The sequence below is a fragment of the Bubalus bubalis genome, chromosome 7 (genome assembly GCF_019923935.1).
Source record: "Bubalus bubalis isolate 160015118507 breed Murrah chromosome 7, NDDB_SH_1, whole genome shotgun sequence".
NCBI classification, from domain to species: domain Eukaryota; kingdom Metazoa; phylum Chordata; class Mammalia; order Artiodactyla; family Bovidae; genus Bubalus; species Bubalus bubalis.
In genome coordinates, this window is record NC_059163.1 from 25,466,646 (window position 1) to 25,491,281 (window position 24,636).

Consider the following 24,636-nt stretch of genomic DNA (forward strand, 5'->3'; position numbering starts at 1 on the left):
GTCCTTCCAATGCATATTCAGGACTGATTTCCTTTAGGATTGGCTGGTTTGATCTCCTTGCAGTCCAAGGGACTCTCAAGAGTCTTCTCCAACATCACAGTTCAAAAGCATCAGTTCTTCAGCACTCACTTTTCTTCATGGTCTAACTTTCACATCCATACATGACTATACATAAGCATAAGTAGAGGGGGAAAAAAAAGTCATCTGTAATCTTACCACTCAGAGATAACCACCGTTTGACTCTAAATAACAAGCAACCTGTCGCGGTTATCTACTGCTGTGTGAGAAACCACCACAAAAACTAGTGGCCTAAAATAAAGAGTCTGTGGGTTAACTGGGATCAGCTGGTTGGTTCCTCCACTTCCTGTGACTTAGCTGAAGATGCTCACACAAGCTGCTGAGCTGAAACATTCCAAGATGGCCTCTCATTGCCAAGAGCCTCTCTCTGCGTGAGCTCTGACATTCAGTAACCCAACCTGCTTCTTTGCAGCTCGGTGGCTGGCTTCCAAGAAAAATAAAAGGGAAGCTCTTGAAGCCTAGGCTTGCACATGCATTGAACTTCTTCTACTGCACATTAGTAAAGGCAAAGCCAGGCACAAGGTTGGCTGAAGTTCAAGGGGAACAGACTCCAGCATTGATGTGAAGAGAACCATGTCTGCACAGGGATGAGAGGACTCATTGGCTGTTTGGAAGCTATCTACCCCACATCCAATGTGCTAATCACAAAGTCAGTAAATCTGTGGACTGTTTCTGGTACAATTAGAAAAACTCAGTTCAAAAGGGACAAATGCAAAACACATGGTTTGGCCATATAATAATCTGATAAGTGGGTTGCTTAAATAAACTTGACACTTGGCACGCATGCACAGGAAAGTGGGAGGCAGGGGAGAACATCATATTATTTAGAATCCAGTGTGCATGTACATCGGAGAAGGCAATGGCACCCCACTCCCATACTCTTGCCTGGAGAATCCCAGAGAAGGGGGAGCCTGGTGGGCTGCCGTCTATGGGGTCACACAGAGTCGGACACGACTGAAGTGACTTAGCAGCAGCAGCAATGCATGTACATGGTCAGTCGAGTCTGTCATGTCCAACTCTTTGCAACCCTATGAACTATAGCCCACCAAGCTACTCTGTCCATGGGATTCTCCAAGCAAGAATATTGCAGTGGGTTGCCATGCCCTCCTCCACGGGATCTTCCCGACCCAAGGATTGAACCTGGGTCTCTTGCATTGCAGGCAGATTCTTTACTGGGGAAGCCCAGTGAAAGAAATTGAAGGAAAATGGCAGATCCTAGACCAAGAAAATGGTTAAAATTGTTGTGATAAATATTCTGGAACCAATACCTCTGTAGTTAACCTGAATATTAACTCTTTTGAGTTTAACAGGTGAATGAAACATGTTATTTGTCCAATCTGGCTTCCCAAGGGTCAGATGGGTGGCAACCACAGGATCAAGGAGAGCCACAGTTCAGCACCGTTCACTGACGGAAGCAGTGAAGTATGTGCACCACATCCTGGGAAATAATAGAATCGAAACCTGAAAGGCTAAATCTCTTGCCAAATCAAGGGGCAAGGATGAGACCAAAATGGCAGCCTTTTCCTCACCTCTGCTATGAATGGGTCAGGAGACTTGATTTTCAATTTTATTCCTATTATGGGAAGCCACCTTGTTGAATGGCCCAAGAAGGGCTTAATCACGCTCTTGAGCTTGTCTGTGAATATACTTGATAAAGCCTACAAAGGACAGTGCCTCTCAAATCCCACTTTGATTCTTCATCCCATCACCTTCATTACTTCTTGGATTTCTGCAGGACTCCTGAGTGGTCTCTTCCTGCTCCACTCCATCTCCCACACAGCTGCCAGTTACTTCTTTTTAATACATATTTTGTAGCTCTATGAAATGGCAAGAAAAAAAAAGGCCAGAGAGAGATGCGATGTTCTGATTAGGAAGAGACTTCTATGCCACAACATGGACTTTACCCTAATTGAGAGGTAGTTTTTCAGGACAAATTTGCATATTTGCATAAGATTTGAATATTTAAAAGGATATCTAGGCAGCAAGGAAACCAGAAGAAAGCCTTGAGTCTGAAAGATCAATAAGATATGGTAGTATTCCTGCTGATAAAGAGTACAGGTCTGAACCAAGCTAGAGGAAGAAAAGTGGAAACAGTAGATACAGAGTATAAATAAATTAGTGGCCTCCATGCAGGAGGCAGGAGGCAAGAGGAAACAAGAGGTCAAAAAACCAAAACATTTTACAGAAGCAGCATTGTAACTCAATGAAGACTTTAAAAAAAATCTTAAAGTAGAATATATTGTCTACTACTTGCCAAAATTACTTGGTAAGAGGTTGAGGGTTACAGAGATTCTCCACCAGGAAGGTAGGAAACCATTTCCCTGTCTCCAGGGGAGAAGTATTACAAGACAACCATATTCAGTACATCTCATTTTCTAACTAAAGAAAACAAAAGCCTACATACCAAACCAGCTGGGGACCCCATGCAAAAAAACAAAAACAAAAACCTTCTACTTGCTTATCAAGCCTAAAGCTTGGAAAAGAGATCAGAAGAGCCAGAAGCTGCCTAGGTCCAGAGTTCACACCCCTGGTGTGCATATTCACCAAGTGACCTTCTGAAGACAATCTGGCTTGTCTGCAGAAAGCCTGTACAAACCTGCCAGCCTGAGCATTCTGGTCTACTTGGCATCTGTTAGCTTCACTATAAACTAATAGGCATTCAGGCTAATATGTCACTCTTTCATTTAATATGAGTTCACCCCAGAGAGGTCAACTCTCCAATGACAGATTCAGTATCTCCAAGGCTCAGGACCAAACTGCGGTGAGGAAACACTACCTGAGGGACTTGTAGTAACCAAGGGAGAGGGCTCTTCCCGTAAGCACTCCAGGCTTACCTCAAGCCTCCTCACTGAAATACAGCAAGCACTTTTTCACCAGAGTTAAAAATTAAAATGTGACTGCAAACACGGAGTAGCATTTGTTAATATTTTTATTTTGAGTTGTAATCTATTACTTCAAAAAGATTCACTTCAAAAGACATCCAATGGATGTTGACTTACCAGTAAAAAAGTCAGTCATCACTATATGAGTTATAATACAGGATACACAATAAATTATATTTACATGCAATGACTAGACTATCACACACACGGTAAAAAAATACAGTATTTTATGTACATTTTTAAAGATTTACACTTTCATATACAGTTTATAAAGTTTAAAAAAGTTCTCTGTACAAAATCTCATGTGTACAGAGTTTATAAATCCCTTTTCTTATGGCTGTACCACCACACAAATATGCTTAAAACTATAATACTACAAACACTTAGGTTTCTTTTTTACAGTTCATATTCTTGGCACCCATATACAATACCATTATTTTTGAAATGTGAATTACAAAGGAAATAAAACATAATCATGCAGACTTCTCTAATAGAAGAAAATGAGATAAAATGTGCTACTAGATCAACATTTATCCATTCCAGAGTTACCTAGTTCTGTTCAACCTGCTGCACTGCTTTCATACAAGTACATGCAAAACTAGCAGATTATGGAGTGCTTAAGAACATTAAAATAATACTACAGTCTGACGATACTTAAGCATTAGGAATGCAACTATCCAACTACTCTAGTCTGCTGCTTATTTCTGCTTTGGCAGAAACCTCAAAGAAATGAAGATACTACACACTAAAATCACAGAAATGTCAATATTCTAACTCCTACTAAATTTCTAAAGTCTGCATCAGAGAGCACATTGATCATTTAAAAGACAAAAACAACCGAAAAGGTGTTTGACAATTAAGAGTATATTCTCTGCTCTGAGAATGGGGGGGAGGGAGAGACCTAAGAGAAACCATTAAAGGATCAGCCATCGTGCCTGCTAAGGCAGCACGTCCACACTCCCAATCTGTTTCCATAAAGACACCTGAAAGCTTTATAAAAAGTGGACGCTACACCACTCATCTTTTAAAAATCATCTTGAAAAGTAGTAAATTGAAGGTATCAGCACCTTCCCTCCTCCCCCAAGTAGCTAAAGATCAATGAGAAAAATAAAGTGCCAATGTCTAAAGTATTGTTATTGTTTAAGAGGCACGAACCCATTTGATGGCTTAGGATTAAATATGAAAATAGGCCAGATCTGATCTGAATAATTGACAGAAGGTAGGTATTCCAGAGTCGATGCAATTCCTGCCTGGATGGGGGTAGACCAGGAAGCTACCTACTCCATTTATTGCTTTGAAACCTGTACACACACTTAAAACTCGGGCCCAGGACAATGAGATTTCTAAGACGGAAAGCACAGTGTCTGTGCCACTTTGAAGCTGAAGAAGAACGTGCACTCTTGATCCCTGTGAGGGGAGCTGCTGAGGCTCTCTTCTCCACAACTCATGTCTTCACAAGAGTCCTCGCTGAAAGGAAAAACAGAGAAGAGAACCCCGTTATTTAAAACACACTCAAATGTCGCACAGGCAAAATTAAACTGCTGAACAAGTAGTTCTAGTCTCAGGATTTTTACATTCAAAATTTAAGCTCTACAGAGACGAAATTTAACTTAGAAGGCCTTCCTAAAGGGAAGTCTATTGTAATCTCCTTAGAAAATACAGATTCGCTTAAGGGGTTTAAACTAATTACCTCTTGCCAAACTAATATTCTTGTACCAAGTAATACTAACTAGAATTTGAAAGTATTTTAAGCATTTTAAATCCAATGAAAAGTGAAGTGAAAGTATTAAGTTGCTCAGTTGTGTCTGACTCTTTGCGACCCCATGGATTGTAGCCTGCCAGGCTCCTCTGTCCATGGAATTCTCCAGGCAAGAATACTGGAGGGGATAGCCATTCCCTTCTTCAGGGGATCTTCCCAACCCAGGGATCAAACCCAGGTCTCCTCTACTGCAGGCAGATTCTCTACCATTTGAGCCACCAGGGAAGCCCTTAAATCCAATAAATACAGACTAATGACAAAGTCCCATCACATGTCTTTCTCGCATCAATAATCTCATCACTGATCTTCTCAAATATCAAACCAAGAGACCAACAAGCTATTAAAATGGTACTTCTGGTCTTTTCTCCCTACAACATAAAACGGTCAAATTTAATAAAATTAAGTTCACTTTACTAACAAAAATAAATTCTGAACAAGACAAAGGCATCTGACAAAACTAAAAATATCCTCAGAACTCGGCTGCGTCAGTGATGGCAGTTCCCTTTAGTTTCCAGTCATTTAACCCACAGCCTCTTCCCACAGTACCATTTTAGGAATTCATACTAATGTTAAAAGCCCAGAATGCTATTTGCTTGTTTTCTAACTAAACTGAATTTCAAAGAGCAAGGGAGGTGTGAAACAATCAGTTTTTAATAAGGGAGGAATGAAATAAGTCAGAGAACAACAAATACAGCATGATGTCACCTATATGTAGAATCTAAAAACAAAAAACAGAACTCACAGATGCAGAGAACAGATGGGTGGCTGCCGGGGGTGAGGGGAGAGGGTGGTAGCTGACGATGGCCAAAAGGTACATGCTTTCAGTTACAAGCCATGGGGAGGTAATGATGTATAGGATGCTGGTTTTTGTTGTTTTTCATAACGTTGGGGTAGGGGGGTAGGATGGTGTACATTTCCCAACTATTACCTATAAAAACTATTTCTGGTTAATTTTCTCACCCAAAGAAATGATGCCATAGAAGTGCGGGCTGTGATATACAAAAATCAGTCTTAGTCTGGGGAAGTCTAATTAGTCAAGGAACCTGCTTACCTTTCACTTTCATCAAAACGTCCCCCCTCTGGTATTGTTGGCAGCTCGGGAACACTGTAATAGCTGTTGTGGAGGTTCTGGGCTGTGCGCCTTGAAACGATCCAAACCAGCTTCTTAAGATCTGGTTTGCAACATTCAGGAGAAGAATATTCGGCTAGGCATTTAGAAACTAACTCCCTCCAGTAAACGAACTCGGAGTCATTCACCTGAAAAAAAAAATATTTAACTGAAGAGGTTATGACAGTGGTTCCCAAACCTTGCTGTACCTTGGACTTACGCCATGGTTCTTAAAAATACTGTGCCTGGCTCCCACCCCGATACTTTTACTTAATTGGTATGGGGGGGGGGGGTGTCATCCAAGATATTTTTAAAGCTCCCCAGATGGTTCTTATATGCAGTCAAAATTTGCTAACCACTGCTTCATGCGAGGAGCACCACAGGTATAAATACTTCCAGAGGATTCTGCCTATTTTAAGAAAACACACTGCTTATAAACAACAGGTCTGTTAATACACCAATTATCAAGTATATTCTTTGATAGTCACAACGCAAAGGAATTTAACAGAATTTAGGTTTGCTGTAACATAGCTTTAATTGGACTGCTAAAATACGCATTTATATTAAAATACCAGATATATGTGAAAGGAGAAGTTGGAAATACAAGAGAAGAGGAATTTCCCCAGATAGGCACAGTTCCTCCACCACTGGGGAGTGCCCCAATTTACTTCAAGGAATCAATTTTCACTGAAGATTGTTTCCAAATAATAATACTATAAAAGGTTTAGATCCAAATTAATAAATTCGTCACTAAAATAGCAGCTGGAAGTCAGCTGTTAAAATGCTTCACGCTGCATGTACCTGACCACAAACGGATGAGGATTTTGTGTCATCCTGGCTTCCATTTCCACCGAATCCAGCCACATCTTAATCCCCTGGCAACCTGGCTTCTACCTCTCATTCTCCCGAGGTCACCTCCTACATCCCAACTAAGCTCCTTCAATTCTCATTACAATGGGCCTCTCACGAAAATTCAATACTCTTGACCACTTCCTTCTTGAAAACCTTTCCCACCTGAATGCCTGTACTTGTGTACTTCACATCCCTTCACTTGGATCCTAACAGGGAAACTGCCAATACCGAAAACACAGAGTTTTAACTGACCCCTAAGCAAGGGACTCTTAGGTTTCAACTAATATTCCTCATGAGAAATTCCTAATCTCAATCTCCAACTATAATTTAGACTGGCAAGAATCTGCTAGACACCTACCTATCGGAGGTATGAAAGAAAATGAAGTCACTCAGTCGTGTCCAACTCGTTGCGACTCCATGGACTGTAGCCTACCAGGCTCCTTTGTCCATGGGATTTTCCAAGCAATAGTCCTGGAGTGGACTGCCATTTCCTTCTCCAAGTACCTAAAATCATACTTCTTTGACATTAACTTCTTTGAAATTTCCCTCAATGATGCCAGTATTCGCTACACCATTAGGCCCACATCTTGGTCATCCATGACTCCTTATTTCCATGCTTGGCCTCTAAAAACTAGAGTTAGATGCCCTTATTCCTGCTTGTGATTAGCACCTAGACATTCTATCTACAAACCTACCCTGAACTGATTCCCAAACTTTCAGTGTCTAAGATTCTTTTTGGTACAGCCAGGCTCCCAGTCATCATGCCTCTCATGGTCTAGCCTACTTCTCTGCTAACCAAACTTTCAAGTACATCCTCTGTTTAGAGACACAGACCCTGCCTTGTGTTCAGTTCCATATTTCTCCAACCAGACCACCAGTTGAAGAAAAAGGACTGTGATTGTTTGGTTTACACCTCTTTATGATTGAAAAAACTTATTAGGCTGGCCTTAAAACTTATTAAGCAGTTTAAAAGCAAAAACACAGTTGATATCTTGGTGATGCTACTATGGGACAATGTCTCAGTCCTACAGATGTACTGGGATGCTGTTGGTGTATTTACTGAGTTGACTTCTTAGTACGCATTTTAGAACAACGTGTGCAGGGCAATACAGACCACTGTACTACCAACTGGCAAGAAGACTAGGGAAGGGATGTCTGAATACAGAAAGCGGCTAGGCTAAGTAATCAGATTCCGCTCCAGCTTAACACTGTCTGAGTTGAAGCTGCATTTGGAGAAGAACATCAACACTTAAGATACAAAGAAAAAATGAATAAAAGTTAAGAGCCCCATAAAGTGTTAATAGTGATTAAGTCACCACAGAAAAAATAAAACACCAGGAAGAAAGCTGCTCTAAAGAACAAGTTCTGAAGATATTTAATTTACCTTGGAATGTTTTTTAACAAGCAGGAGAATTTCCAACAATTCAATGGATTTCAAAGTTTCTACTTCCAAATTGAGAAGGCACAAAGCTAGTATGGATGGCTACAAGAAAAAAAAGTAAGAAAAATAAATATTTTTTAATTCAAAATAGAAACTAAGATATATATAAGTAAGAAACTGACTTACTTTTGCTTTTGAAAAAGTAAGTCGGCAGCAGCAAGCTTTCAGCTGAGCTTCTAATTTATCAAGGCTCAGTATTTCTTTCCTATACAATGAAAAAGAAAGGATAAAATGTTTATTAAACTGGAAGGTATAAAAATATTCACTGGCATTCTAATTCTTTACTTACAGCAAAGCTAAAGTACAAAATTTTCATTTTTAATCCCACTGACCTTTCTGAAGTATGACAAAGTACGATAGTGTGGTATAAGTGCAAAAAGTTTAAGGCAGTAGTAGCTTCGAATTCATAGTGCAATTTTTCTGAAATTATTTTTTCCATCCGCTTTATGTCAGAAGCAGTACATTTACATTGGCTAATCCGGATCACGTCATGAGTAGATGGAATATTGCATTCTTCTTCAACTATTCTAGCAGCCAGCAAAAAACAACAGACTCCAATGCAAGATAAATGCTTAGGTTTCACCTGAAAAACAAGGAACAAAAGGCTTCTTCCAACAATTGTCACTTTAACTTCGCAAAGCGGACACTTAAAATACTGTAATGAGCCCCTACTCTTAAGATAGAACATGATCAAACTGCTTCCTTGTATTTACCCTTACATAAAATTAAACTTAACCGTTTTTACATTTTAAGCTGTCTTAACCTCCCTTTAAAAAACAGAAAAAACATTTTGAGCATTTAATTTAAACGCGGCTAAAAAAAAAAAAATTAATGCAAATTCAAAAGCTAGGTTTCTAAATACACTGTATTTCTAACTTACAAAACTCATAATAGTACAATCTCCCCCAAAATAAATTAAGCCTAACACCAAGAAAATATACTTCTTTGAATATAAAAGTAACATATTCATCTTTTTATCTTCTTATCTATTTAAGAATCATCCTATGCCTCAATGCAAATTTGCCCCCAAGAGAGCTACTGCATCTGATGTGCAGAGTGGAGCAGATGTAAAAGCTGCCATGGACAGATGGCTGCCCTTTTCTTTTCAGTGCCCTGAAAACTGACCCAGCAGCTGACAAGAATCCTACTGGCAGAAGAATAACATTTTTCTAACAGTTACTGATCGATGTTTTTTTAGATTTATTTTTAAGTGAAGTATAGTTGAATTACAATGTTATATATATTACTGTTATTCAGCAAAGTAACTCCGTCAGTATACACACATATATACAAATATACATTCTTTTTCATACTATTTCCCATTCTGGTTCATCACAGGATATAGAGTTCCCTGTGCTACACAGCAGGGCCTTGTCATTCAACCATTTTGTAGACACCAGTTTGCACCTGCGAATTCCAAACTCCCAATCCAATCCTCCCCTGCCCCTCTGGCACCCCCCAGTCTATTCTCTTTGTCCTTAGTTCTGTTTCTGTTTCATAGACAGGTTCATTTATGTCATATTTTAGACTCCACAAATAAGTGAAATCTTATGAGTCGCTGGTAACTGTTAATAAGACTGTGGCTCCCTGCTTTGAAAAGGTTTCTCATAGGGAAAGCACTAGGTCACCTTTAACATACTGCTATACGGCTATTTGGCATGTTTCAGGTGTTTAAAAATACCTAGGCTTAACAGAAACATACTGGGAAATGAAAATATGAAAACCTTATTTTGAGAGCTGTGTAGATACAAAACACCCAAAAAAAGTAGTTTTCATTGTGTCACATCTTCAAAGAAAAGTTATGTAGGAGATACATCAAAACCTAAGATACAACAATACACTGACTTTTGTAGTCTCTTAATCGGAACTAAAGATCACAACTCTGATCATTAAAAATGCTTATGTATAATAACAAATACATTCATTTACCAAATAGTTACAGAATCCTTTATGCTAGGTATTGTGCTGGGCACCGGGTATTAAAAAATGAAGTTGTGTTTACAAAAATGATTAAATACCTTCATAAGAGCCAAGAATCTGTCCAAAATATTGACAGCCAAGACAAAAGTTTCAGTGCAAGATCCAAAAAAGTTGGTCAAACTCCTCAAATCTTCGACTTTGGCATTTCTCAATCTTGGACACAAAGTGTTATCCGTCTGCAATAAAAACCAAGAGCCAAAGTTTATGCCTGTCTTAGAACTAAAATGGGTAATACACACAGATTCAAAGAAGGTAATTGTTTCACTTAATCTTCAAGAATATGGGGGGCAGAGTGCCATCATTGAATCAAAGTGCTGCAGTTTTTCAGATAGAAAATGTGTATACATCACCAATTTTTAAAAATATACATCACATAATTGGGCAAATCACACAAAAAACATATATACATCATCAGACATTCAGCAACTCAATATACTTCTGGAAGCCACACTTCCAGAGGGTTACATCAAACAGAATCCAATTCCCTTGTAATGGACACATAGAAGGTTCCTTGTCTCCTTTTATTAAAAAAAGAAAAACCACTTAGGAGTCTACAATATAGAAGTACTGCATAGGCAGAGGGTATTTCCACAAATGACCTGCTCAATTTCCAGGGACTCTCCCACTCAGAAGCCGGAGACTCGGGGTGTCACTTCTGAAGACACACTTCCCTAGAGTTAGTATCGCTCTCGTTCTTGCTAAGAAACAAAACCAATGACCCGGTATTAAGATTTATCTTAATATTCTAGGAAGATCGATTTTGGTCTTAAGAAACTTTGCAGCCTTTAATCCAGACTCAACTAAAATAAAAAAATAAATATGTGTCTCTGTGTGTATATATATACACACACACATGTATTTTTAAAGTCACCTCCCCAAGCCCCGTCAGCGGCTGCCGCAAGATATCTTTCCTGGGAACTCACCTCCGGGGTAGCCTCGATCAAGCTCAGCCCTTTTTCTCGAGGTTGGAATCTCTGTTCCTGCTCTAGGTAGAGGTTCAACAATCCGAAGAGCTGGACACCTTCGCGACCGGCCAAGTACTCTGCTCCCAAATCCTTCATCTGCAGCAAAAACACCACACACACACAGTTCAGTGTATCCTGGGGGTGGCCGGGGTGAGCGAAGGAGAGCACAAAAGAGCAGGGGTTAATACCTCCAGCGAGGGGCGCACCAGCACACCCCGGCGAGAAGCGAGTGAGGGGACCAGTCACGTCCAGCCGAACCCGGCGGAATCCTCCCCCGCGGCCAGGGAGGTGTGCAAGGGGGAGGGGCCGTGGGCACGTCCGCCGGCCAGCGCAGGGTCAGGCCGGCCAGCCCTGGCCTCCCGGCCGTTTCACAAGCAGGAAACTGTACCCGGGGCTGCGGTGTCCGAACGGCCCGCCCCACCTGAAGTCGTGGGGCCAGGGGCTTCTGCCCAGTGGACCGCACCCGGGGCTCCGAGAGCAGCGGATCCCTGGGGTAGGGGCTTTGCACAATGCGGGGGGATGGGGAAAGAAAGTCTCGCGACTGAACAAAGAACCGGAGGGAGGAGACTCCCGAGCCCCGCCCCTCCCGCGGAGCCCGGCTCCAGAAGCCCCTCTCGCAGGAGTCCAGCCCCTAAGCCTTCCCCATGCGCATCGACTGCGCCTCCTCGGAACAAAACCGGAGTGCCGGAGACCTCGGTTCCACAAAGCGCTGGCGGCGCGGCTCAGCCGATCGGGGTCCGGGGGAGGGCAGAAAATCCAGCCCGTCCCGTGCCCAGACAACACCCGTCCATGCCCGATTCCGCAATTGTGCGGAGACGAGGAGCTGTCAATCCAAAATCCATCCCAACGAGCCCCCTGTGACAAAATGGGCGGGGGGGGGGGGGCACCAAAGAACTGCTTCCAGCTTCCTTGACACTGCACGCATCCCATCAGCATCTCTCCGCCCCCGGGTGCCCACTGCCCCAGGGCTGAGGGGCAGGACGGGAACTGCTCCCCAGGCTGAGGGGTGGCCACTCTGACATCAGTCCCCGCAGCTCCGACCAAGAACAAAGAAACTCTGCAATCCCGGCTGGGCCCACTCACCGTGCTGGAGCCGCGCCTCCACCGGCCCGCGGCGTCACGGTCGGAGGGGACTGGGTGCGGCGGGAGCGTCCGGACCAGTCTCCGAGGTCAGAGACCTGCCGCCTCAGCGGTCCCCCCGGACCGGCATCCGACCCTTCCCACCCCCTGCCACCGGCGCTTGTGGCCTCACAGCCCCGGCTTCATCCTGCTGCCCGCGCGCCCACCCTCCTCCTGGGGCGCTGCACCGGCCCCTCTAGCCCAGGCCGACTGCGGGTCCACCGCCGCCACCGCCGCTGCTGCGGATGCCGAAGCAAACCCCTTGTTTTTGTTTTGAGTTTCCGACGCCCCCAAGGGGGTGGGGCACGTGACTCCCCGCGGAGGGATCCGCCGCTGCCGCAGCAGACTTGGAAAAAGAGTCCCGCCCCTAAGCGTCTGTCTCCAGTCAGCTTTGTGGCTTTCTCGACTCGCTATGGCTTTACCGAACCAATCCTCCCTCTCGGTTCCAGGGCGCAAGATGGAATCTGGGCACCGACTTTATTCGTCGACTGATCCCAAAAAGGAAAGAGAGGGAGTTTGGAGCGAGGGACGGAAGAAGATAGGTTCCGGCCTCATCGCACCTTTTAAAGGTCCCCGATTTGTTTTGTTTTCGCTGTTTTGAAAAGTCCGCCCAAAGTAGCCAGTTCCCTGATTGGATACTGGTGGGGCGAGCAGAATTCTGAAGCTCCGATTCAATCTCGAGTCTCGATTGGCTAACTGATTAGCCCTTGGGCCCTCTGATTGGTTGTTACCGTATCTTGCGCCTCTCTCTGCCTTGGGGGCCTTAGTAACTCTGAGGTCTGGATTGCGCATGCCTGAGTGGACCACTAAAGAGGACTTACTGACCTACCCCTGGGTCTGCGCATTCCTTCCCATATTTCCCTCAAGCCCCTCGCCTGCACCGGTCTGCGGAGAATCTCACGTTGGGCTCTCACCTCCCCATAGAGCTGAAACAGCTAGCCTTTGTGACAACCTCTTCCACCACGGGAGGATTTTTCTCCCTTCCTTCTTTGTTTTGTCCTTCAGGTCCATTTTGCATCAGTCAAATTATTGTAAAAATTTTCAGTGTTTACTAGTAAAATGTTATCATCTTTGATTTAAAGTTTTCCTACCAAAAGAAAAAAAAAAGATTTTTAAAACACGATTGGCAAAAAGAGTTGTTGAAACTGGGTGATGGATACAAGAGGGTTTGTTATACTAGTCTTTATATTTGTGTGTACCTTGAAATGTTCCTGTAATAAAAATAAATATTCAGTGAAAGGACTTAAAAAGTTACCTGTGCACACTGATGGTGGCAGGCAATTGTCTTAATAATAGCACACCTCCTGAGGTTGTACTGTTGTTTTAATGAAGACTTGGAGAGGCTTCTTGGTCCTTGGTCACCTGTAAATTATCATTTATTGTCCATTATAATTAGACTTGTTACTAAGAGGAGACACTTCTCTTAAGGCGGGGCAAAAAGCAAAGCAAAGAATGCCTTAGGCCGGAGAAACTTTTACACGGAGTATCTCTGAGAGATATTAAGATGCTCCCCTCCAACATTTATAGTTACTTTCTTTACCTTCTCTTGCTTCCTCCCTGGCCATCTGCTCAACAGGCAAATCAGTAAATAGCACATTCTCTTGTTCTACTCTAAATAATAATCAGCCCCTAGGAAGTTATTTTTCTGCCTTTCTGTATGTTTTCTGTGAATTGTTTGGTTATTTATAAAATATGGGAAGACATGTGACAGATTTCACAACAGCTTGCTCTTTTTTCCAGAGCAGCTAAGAAATTTTAGAAATAGATCCCTTTGCATATAAACTAGGACCAGACATACGTATCTGCAGCACAGAGCAGCTGCGGGGAGGCCAGCTCCGAGAACTAATCCTGCTATTTCAGAGTTGTGACTTTGTTCACGGTTTTGGAAAATTAATACAATTACATTAAGAGACTGCTTGTGATTAGCAGTTTCCATAATTTTATTCAATGTGTGTTTGATCTATGAGACTGAAAACTACTTTTGTCTGATATAAACTTGCTGGAAATCTATGCTGAAAAACATAAAAGAATGCATGTAACTAAAATGGAAAATAGGACTAAGATTAGAATTACATATATATACATGATAGCTTGTTTTACAGTGTACAAAGAGACTCAGCAAACAGTTCAGAGAGACAGAAAAGAGCTGAATGGAAAACATGCACCATGAAAAAGGAGAGTATGCTCTCCTTGAACATGATGGAGATTGTGGACTTTTCTTCAAGTAGAAGGGCAAAGATAGAAGAGGAACATAAAATATAGAATAAGTGATATGAAGCAGGAAATGTAAATCTTCTATGTGGTAGAAGATTTTTTAAATAATAGAGAAGATATAAGACAAAAAGGAAGAGATGGAGATATTGACCTTTGCCTACATCTGTTACAAAGGTCTACAAAATGTATAGAAATAGTATAGACAATGTATACTATTTATAATTGTGGTTTTATGTGTCTTCTAACAGGCAGCTTCTTGAATGATAAGCAATTCTCTCCAGAAAGCTTTGTAAATGGTATTGAATTTCCTGCTCTTTAGAGGCCCTGTTCAGTATAGAAAAGACTGATCCAGTTGTCTGATATGGAGCCTCTTGTCCATTTTAGTCCACTTATCTTTTTAAGATAAAGGAAAGCAATCATTAAAAAAAATAATTGGTCCAGTATTAAATCTTCCTTAAAAAAAAAAAACCCTTTTAAAAAAATTTATTTTTAATTGAAGGATAATTGCTTTGTACTATTTTGTTGGTTTCTGCCATATGAATCAGTCATAGGTATGCATAGGCCCTCCTCTTTCTTGAACCTCCCTCCCACCTCCCATCCCATCCCACCCCTCTAGGTTGTCACAGAGTGCCAGCTGGAGTTCCCTGAGTCATACAACAAATTCCCACTGGCTATCTATTTTACATATCGTAGTGTTTATGTTTCCATGTTACTCACTCCATTGGTGCCCCCCTCTCCTCCCAACCCCCTGCCCCACAAGTGCCCACAAGTCTGTTCTGTATGTCTGCATCTCCACTGCTGCCCTGCAAATGGGTTCACCAGTACCATCTTTCTAGATTCCATATATATGTGTTAATATACAATATTTGGGGGGAAAGAAAAAACAGACTTCTTTTTAACAATGATTATCTTCTGGAATAGAAAATGATACAAGTCTTCTCTTTTTACTCTGCTGATTTTTCTAAATGTTTGTGAATTTTTTTTAATTTTCTTAATGACAGCCTTTCTCCAGGCTCTATTTGTCCTTAGCACATTGACTTACTTTACTGCAGCTTTAAGTTAAGTAGCTCGCTCAGTCGTGTCCAACTCTTTGTGACCCCGTGGACTGTATCCCACCAGGCTCCTCCGTCCATGGGATTCTCCAGACAAGAATACTGGAGTGGGTTGCCATTTCCTTCTCCAGGGGATCTTCCCAACCCAGGGATCAAACCCAGGTCTCCCGCATTGCAGGCAGACGCTTTAACCTCTGAGCCACCAGGGAAGCCCTGCAGCTTTAGATCTTAGGTATTAAAGACATTCTCCTCTAGGCTAATCAAGCTTTATCTATCAGCTGCCTTTCAGTCTTTCCTAAGTAAGCTTTCTTGAGGGCAACTTTTCTGCATTGTGTGTGAATGCAAAATAGGGAATCAGAAATCCAGCAGTCCTCAAGAAGGGTATTGAGGAGTTGTGTCTCATTATAGATATGTGGTCTACAGCATAGTGATGGGGGTGCAGTTGGGTCGGGTGATACTCTATGCCCCATGAAGGCCTGACAGAGAATCAGCCGTCCTCAGTGACATCTGAAACTGTAAAAAGAGAAGATGGGCACAGAGCAGGAAGTAAACAGCAGCAACACCCACGTAGAAACAATGCCTCCCTTCAGCAAAACCTTGACTCGTGAGGAGTGTCCTTCAAACCTACCCACATTTAAGTTTCCACCTTGAAAAGAAAATAGAACATCCCCAAGCAGCTGCTGCCCTGGCTTCCCCAAATGCCTTAAACGTGACTTCCCTGAGCTTTGTAAGACATCAAAATTCCCACAGAACTATCTAGATAGCATCTTTCTTCTCAGAAATGAGAAGTTTTAGATAATACATCCTACTTTTATAACAGATGTTGAATGACTAAACACTAGATGCCAGACATGTTACTAGGGAGAGATAGAAAAACAGATAAATAAAACACAGTCCCAGAATATGCCCTGGTGTATCTAAGGTGTAGGGCAGATGCTCTAGAAGGTGATTGGAATGCCTGATTTGAGACCCAACTTTCCTATTCACTGGAGATAGTACCTCGAACGCTTTGAATAATTTGCTTTGTCCAGAGTGTCAAAAGGGGGACTACCATCATACATGGGACTTTGCCAATGCTGTGACTTCAGGAAGAAACAAAGTGATCATCCCTAACCTCATCAAAGGAATCAGGTAGAAAGCAGCCCTACGAGGGAAAGAAACTCAGGATCAGGATGGGAATGCTGACAAAAGACCCCATTTCCCCTTCCCCTCCACTCACTATATCTAACTCCCTGCCTAGGCTGTTTTCTGTCCTTGAGGGTGGTTTGCAGTTCCAAATTTCCAATGCTTAGATTAACCTTGCTAGCAGAACCTGTAAAGGAAACAGGAATGCTTGTCAGAGACAGAAGCATTGGAAAAGCCTAACCTAACTCGGGGTGCCATCTTGAAGTAATTTAGATCTTTTAACCAAGACTTCATTTTTGAATCTGAATTGGAAAGAATGAGACAATGTATAGGCAGACAGTTCTTTTCTTTTCCAAGTAATCACAGACTAAATCAGTGAAGGGCTCATATATTCTGCTTTCTGACTTTCTCATGGACAAGACTTCAAATCTGAAATTAGCAAATCCAATGTTCTATTTATCCCATAGTGTTTTGTTGCAGTTGTGTTTTAAAAATAGAAGTATGTTGCATCTTTCCGAGGGAGTGTCTGCTTATCTCTGTAAGGGTTCAGTTCAGTCGCTCAGTCATGTCCGACTCTTTGTGACCCCATGAATTGCAGCACGCCAGGCCTCCCTGTCCATCACCAACTCCCGGAGTTCACTCAGACTCACGTCCATTGAGTCAGTGATGCCATCCAGCCATCTCATCCTCTGTCGTCCCCTTCTCCTCCTGCCCCCAATCCCTCCCAGCATCAGAGTCTTTTCCAATGAGTCAACTCTTCACATGAGGTGGCCAAAGTACTGGAGTTTCGGCTTTAGCATCATTCCTTCCAAAGAAATCCCAGGGCTGATCTCCTTCAGAATGGACTGGTTGGATCTCCTTGCAGTCCAAGGGATTCTCAAGAGTCTTCTCCAACACCACACTTCAAAAGCATCAATTCTTCAGCGCTCAGCCTTCTTCACAGTCCAACTCTCACATCCATTCATGACCACAGGAAAAACCATAGCCTTGACTAGACGGACCTTCGTTGGCAAAGTAATGTCTCTGCTTTTGAATATGCTATCTAGGTTGGTATGCTATCTGTAAGGCTTAGGGATATTTATTCACACGTTGATGTGCTCGGCCTTCCCAGGTAGCACTGGTGGTAAAAAACCTGCCTGCCAACGCAGGAGACATAAGAGACGTGGGTTCAACCCCTGGGTCATGAAGCGCTCCTGGAGGAGGACATGGCAACCCACTCAAGTATTCTTGCCTGAAGAATACCATCGACAGAGGAGCCTGGGGGGCCATAGTCCATAGTGTCGCAAAGAGTCAGACACGACCAAAGCAACTTAGCACATACTCACGTTGATGTGCTCAGCTTTGGAACTGGGGGATTTATCGACACTGTAGGGGCTTCCCCAGTTTCTCTGTTGGTTAAGAATCTGCCTGCAGTGCAGGAGACCCTGGTTTGATCCCTGGGTTGGGAAGATCCCCTGGAGAAGGAAATGTCAAAGCACTCCAGTATTCCTGCTTGGAAAATCCCATGGACAGAGGAGCCTGGCAGGCTACCAATGGGATCACAAGAGTTGGACACAACTTAGCAAATAAATCACTAAACCACACCACCATCAACACTGTAGTGCCTTAAAGTGGCACTACACTTTAAGTGTAGTCATTCTGAATGACAAGGCTTTTTCCAGCCAACCAGGTTAGCCCCTGCCAGCCCTGCTAGCTTGCAAGTGAGTGGTGTGAATTATGTTTGAAACCAGAGAACTCAAAGCTCACTTGCCTGTATGGCTGACTCTTGTCTTTAGTATCCAGAGCACCTTCTGTTATGTTGAAAGTCAACTGGGATAAATGGGGTAGCCCTGACAAGTTGTGGAAAGACTAGCTCAGGGCAGGTGCAACTGAGAACACAGCAATTCCTGAAATCAGAGCTGATTATCTCAAAATGGTGTGTCTGTCCCAAAGCAAATATATTTGAAGTAGCCCAGGCTGCACTCTGGGACATTGTACATTATTATTTACATAACACATTCCTCTTTTATGATTTGTCCCAAGAACTATAACCTAAATCAGATACTTCCTGTCTTTTCTTGACATCACAGAGCTATGGGAAGTTGACACAGGAAAGAATCATTTCAGAGACATCTGTTGAAAATATCATCTTATTTCTAAAGGAAATCTTTATTTTCTGTGAAAGTAATTATCCCTTATGTTGATCCCAAATGAAGAAGCAGTTGACATTTAAAGTGATATGAACAAGTAACATAAGCTTAAATTTTGCTTTTGTTAAAATTTTTTTTAAGTGTCTTCAAAATGAAGGTTTTTATTTAACTTCTAAAAAGAAAGATTGCTTTATTTCAAGATTCTCAGGTCTGTTTAATTGCATGTATTATTATGTTTTTTCAACAGAATTCTGAACAAGAAATTATGGCTGCATGCAGGAATGGAACTAGATTTTTTTTTTTTTGGTGATGAGGTGGGAGGAGGATTGAAACTTTACAAGGCAGAGGGGGTTTCTGTAGGAAAAAGAGAAGAATTTAGAAATGCAAATTAGATATGAAAGTGAATATTTACTTTAAATGAGACAAATCCAGAAAAACTACATTTCCAAAAGCTGACATAGACTCGTGTTCCAGCTATCTGCTGTTGTGTGATGAATCATGCAACACTTAATGGCTTAACCAACAACAATAGATGTATTATCACCTGCCATAGTTCTGGCGTTGGCTGAGCTCAGCTCGCAGTCCTTGTTCAGGGTCTTTCATGAAGTTACGTTCAGATGGTGGCTGGGGCTAGAGTCTCCTTGAGGCTCACTCCTTATGTGTCTCCAGCTGATACTGACTGTGGGCTGTGACCTCAGCTTAGGCTGGTGGCTAAAACTCCTACTTATATGGCTTCTCCACATAGCCTTTCTACTTCCTCATGCCATGGTGACAGAGCTCAGAGAAAACCAGGTGAACACTGTATCTCCTTTTAGGAACCAGACCTGGCAGTCACATAGTTTCTACACTAGTTTTATATTGCTACTGTGACAAGCTACCACAGATATAGCAGCTTAAGACAACGTATTTACTATTTTATAGCTCCAGAGCTCAGAAGTTTGAAACTGGTTTCACTGAGCTAAAATCAAGGTGCGGACAGGGCTGTATTCCTGTTAGAGGCTCCATGGAAAATATATTTCCCTGCCTTTTCCAGCTTCTAGAGGCCACTGCATTCCTTGGCTTATGGCTCCATCCTTCATCTTCAAAGCCCATATTGTAGTCTCTTCAGATCTTTCTCAATTCTGACTTTCCTGCCTTCCTTTTACACTTATAAAGATCTTTTAATTACATTGGGCTCACTTGGATAAACTAGGATACTCTCTCCATCTCAAAGTCAGCTGATTGGCAACCTTAATTCCATCTGCAATTCCATCTTGGGCTTCCCTGGTGGCTCAGATGGTAAAGAATCTGCCTGTAATGCAGGAGACCTGGGTTCAGTCCCTGGGTCAGAAAGATCCCCTGGAGAAGGGAATGGCAACCCACTCCAGTATTCTTGCCTGGAGAATTCCATGGACAGAGGAGCCTGGAGGGCCACAGTTTATGGAATTGCAAAGAGTTGGACATGACTGAGCAATTAACACACACACACCAAATTCCATCTTAATTCCACCCCCCTCCCACCTTGTCATGTAACATGACAGGTTTACAGGTTCTGGGGAAGAGGACATGGACATCTTGGGCAGGGGGCATTATTTTGCCTTAATCTGCATTTCTTCAGTCACAGCCACAAGTCTGCTCATGTTCAAGTTTCAGGGGGAAAGAATATAGACTCAACATCTTAATGAGAGGCATGTTGATTACATGGTGAGAAGAGCTTCTGAGATGGGAGATACTGTGGAGATAGTCAATGAAAAGTAAAATCTTCCACACTCACAAACATCAAAGATTGAGGAAATTCCATGATAATTTGTATTAATAAATTTCCTGACCTATGGCTATAAAACTTTTGGTCAATATTTTTGGCTGCAAATTTTATGATCACATCTTCATAAGAATACTGTAATATACTTTTCTAAGGAGAAAACAAATTTTAGTCTTCCCTAGCATGATGGATTGGAGAAGGCAATGGCACCCCACTCCAGTACTCTTGCCTGGAAAATCCCATGGACGGAGGAGCCTGGTAGGCTGCAGTCCATGGGGTCGCCAAGAGTCGGACATGACTGAGCGACTTCACTTTCACTTTTCCCTTTCATGCATTGGAGAAGGAAATGGCAACCCACTCCAGTGTTCTTGCCTGGAGAATCCCAGGGATGGGGGAGCCTGGTGGGCCGCCGTCTATGGGGTCGCACAGAGTCGGACACGACTGAAGCGACTTAGCAGCAGCAGCAGCATGATGGATCCATTTTTTTCAATCATTGATATATTAACATATTTCTTTCAGGTTTACAGCTCATTATTGATATCATCTTTCAGTGTCATATCTTTTTGCATTTTCATACTGATATGACATTGAAAGATGATATCAATACTTTGGCCACCTGATGCAAAGAACTGACTCACTGGAAAAGACCCTGATGCTGGGAAAGATTGAAGGCAGGAGGAGAAGGGGACGACAGAGGATGAGATGGTTGGGTGGCAACACTGACTCGATGGACATGAGTTTGAGTATACTCCAGGAGCTGGTGATGGACAGGGAAGCCTGGCGTGCTGCAGGACGTGGGGCTGCAAAGAGTGGGACACAACTCAGCCACTGAACTGAACTGAATTGATATCATATGATATTTTAGAATTGATATCTGAGAAAAATTTTATCACAATTTTTTCATGTTTAAGCTGTAAAAGTTCAGGTCATCAGTGAAGGCTGGCCACACTCATGATTAGCTTATATGCTTCCTTATTTAAGAAGCATATTTTGAGCTTTATGTTATCTTTGTCAACATCAGTATATCAAATCAACAAGAGATTTCAGTATTCTTCAAAATATTATGATTCCTTCCCCTTCATTAATGAGACTATCAACCAATCCAAGAGATCATCTATTACTCTTATTAGAAAGTCCCCTCTTCTTTTTAGGGAAGGACCACCTTTAGAATGATCTGGAAAAAAAAAATTAGTGTCTTGATGTGCAAGCACATTCTGTTGTTTTATCATGCATTTCTATCACTTTTATTTCATATCTCAATTTTTTAATCAGAATTTTATCTTAGATATTAAATAAAAATACAGATGTCAAAAGAAGCATCTTTCTTTTACATTCAAATTAGAGGTTTGTAATTTCTCAGTCGTTTTATTGGAATATTCCAAAATGTGTTTCTAAATTTCAGTTAAAGTGGTATGTCCCAAACTCAACTTCCCTTTAGCCAAATTCCCAAAATACTGGTGGACCCCAAGCACTTCCAAACACAAGGGAAAATGGTACAGGGAAATTTGACATGGAGAGAAGCATCAGTCTTGACTGCAGTTAAAATGTCTTACTTTTGGAAAACTCAAAAAAATGCATATGTGAACACTCTGCTATGGCCCCTCCTGAGATCTCAGAAAGAGTATGGGCAATGAGGAGCCCAAAACTACATGTCACTAGCTTCACAATAAATCTACACTTGGTAATCAATAATTAGCTATCTAGCACTGTACTGAGTGATTTACACAAAATGACGTAATTGTAATGCCCACAACACACAGAGATGCAGACATAGAAATCCAGAGAGTTGAAGTAGCTCGTCCCCACGGTCAGACAGCAGTGGAGTCAATAGTCGATAGCAGACAGTCTGACTCTAGGACCCACATTCTTAACCATTACTTTACATAGTGATTCTGGTATGCAGGAAGAAGGAGAATAAAACTGCAAATTGGACATAAGCTTGATCCATTTGTCTATACTTTCTATTAAATTTACCCAAAATGGTTGTGTCAGTAGTTTACATTAAACCAAGGCAATTTGGATTTGGACTTTTTATTTATTTTGATTGTCGTGTGCACGGGCTTTCTCTAGTTGTGGTGAGTGGGGTTGCTCTCTAGTTGTGGTGCATGGGTTCTCTTGTTGTGGAACATGGACTCCAGGGTGCATGGGCTTCAGGAGTGGCAGTGCCTGGACTCAGTAGATCCTCATTGGCTCCGGAGCAGAGGTTTAGTAGTTGTGGCACGTGGGCTTTGTTGCCCCTGGCAGATGAGATCTTCCCAAACCAGGCATCAAACTAGTGTCCCCTGCATTGCAAGGCAGATTCTTAATCCTTGACCACCAGGGTAGCCCTGGATTTGGATGTTTTATTAGGATATTTAATCAATGAACTATACACCTGCATGCTTTTGTGTGTGTCTTTTCTCTTTTTTTCTTTTATAGCAAGTGAATATATTTTTGAGAAATTTGATTTCTCTCTAGCAAGCAAATCTACCTATCCAGATAGAGACCAGACTTACCAGGATTAACTGCCCTTGCCCTGGAGTTTTGAATTAACATATTCCTAACAAAGCAGGCCAAGTGTTTCAGCATGGTTTTACCACTCAAATCCCAAGAAAGCTGGTAGGAGAAGACTAAAAAGAAGTTTTCTTTTCTGCCTTCCTTTAGATATTCCAGGAAGATGTCTAAAGACTTTTGAACGTCACATGAGTATGTCATATGAGTAGTTTGCAAATGTCTAGGCACCAGAGGGAAATTGCTGTTGTGTTCCTATGGGTCCTGTTAGGGGCTATTTTGCAGTTGTTTGAGCTCTTTTCCATCTTATGACATGGAAGCTTTTTTTTTTTTGTCTTTTTATAACTGAAGATTATAACCAGCAAATATTTTGCCCTATCACAGCTGGTTCTTCTCTTATGTTCTCACCTGAAAACCATCCTTCTAGATGGAAGTCAAGCCCCTGTGATCACTCCCTGCTAAAAATAACAGGCTTGAGCTTTACAGCCTGTGTTGGACAGGAGGGTGAAGATGGGGAGGGGTGGAACAAACACAATACCCAGAAGTTACCAATTTACTTCTGTTTATAGTGCTGTGCAATGTTTGTAAGTTTTTATGATGGACATAATAATATTATCTCTAGAGCTTCTATTTAAACATTTTGGAAATGTGTTGACTCTTTCTGCACAAAGATTAGCCTCCTAAATATTCAGATTTCCATAGCCATGTGTTTTATAAAGGCAGACCATGCTGCTTTTCAAAAGTTTTGTTGCTTCTTTTGTTTATTTTCATAAACATTATCTAGGCACCTACTCTGTTGAGGCACAGTGGTGGAAATTGGAGATGCAAAGTGACTATAGCTGGAAGCTGCCCACAGGGCGCTCAGAGCCCTAGGCGGGGACAGCCCGATTGGCAATAACATTACAGTGTGATCTGTGCAACCATATAAGTGTGCAGAAAGCATAGCAGCAAGATAGGGAGAGAATAGTTATCTCAGTCGGGGAAGGGAGATTAGATAAGTCTGTTCAGAGGAGGAGATTCTTGGCTGCTTCTAGAAAATTTGTTTCTACTATGTGACTGTGTCTTCTCCCTTCAACTCAGAATGTTATATTCATTTTTTTAAAAGGAATTCTGCTCTGAGAACAGATTAGCAGCATCTGAGCCACTCAAGACTACATGTTGCTAGAACTTGCATCTTCAGAATGTACTTTTAACATGGGCATTTCTCAGATATTTGTGAAATTCATTATCCTAACTAAAAGCACTTCATGTTATATTTTGTGACTTACTTTGGCTAAGTTGGAATATTGCTGTTTCCCTATAAGTGGATTATTTAATATATTTTATTAGCTTTAATATATTTAAATTATGAAGCAATTAAAACATATTACAAAAAATGTGGAAAAGGGAAACAATTACATATAACCAAACAATCTAATACAACTAACATTATTATGGTGATGTAATATCTTCTGGTCTCTTTTCTGATAGATATTTTAATTATATCATGAAATATACAAGAGAGTGTATATGTATAGTGTGTGCTTACTTTAAAGGCCATTGATGAAACAAGGGGTTGTGTATCCACCATCCAAGCTAATTAATAGAATAAAATCTGTACCTTGAACCCTCTGGATGCCTTGCTCAGACCACATCCCCACTCTCTCTCCCTAAAAGTAGCCCTAGGAATATTTCCAGTTAATCATTCCCTTACTTTTAAAA

General features: G+C 41.8%; 1 protein-coding gene across 2 annotated transcripts; it reads right to left on the reverse strand.

Moving 5' to 3' along the window:
• Positions 1-2,989: 2,989 nt before the first annotated feature.
• On the reverse strand, positions 2,990-12,529 carry CCNG2 (cyclin G2). Of its 2 annotated transcripts, none has more exons than XM_006059945.4 (8): positions 12,149-12,529; positions 11,024-11,161; positions 10,139-10,276; positions 8,453-8,703; positions 8,247-8,325; positions 8,064-8,162; positions 5,771-5,976; positions 2,990-4,427 (listed from the first exon to the last, which is right to left on the reverse strand). In XM_006059945.4, the coding sequence occupies exons 2-8, from the start codon at positions 11,159-11,161 to the stop codon at positions 4,304-4,306; spliced, it is 1,035 nt and encodes a 344-aa protein (XP_006060007.1). In that variant the 5' UTR covers positions 12,149-12,529; the 3' UTR covers positions 2,990-4,303. The 2 variants fall into 2 exon arrangements, with proteins under 2 accessions (XP_006060007.1, XP_006060008.1); XM_006059946.4 differs by lacking the exon at positions 12,149-12,529 and adding an exon at positions 11,254-11,444.
• Between the last annotated feature and the right edge of the window lie 12,107 nt (positions 12,530-24,636).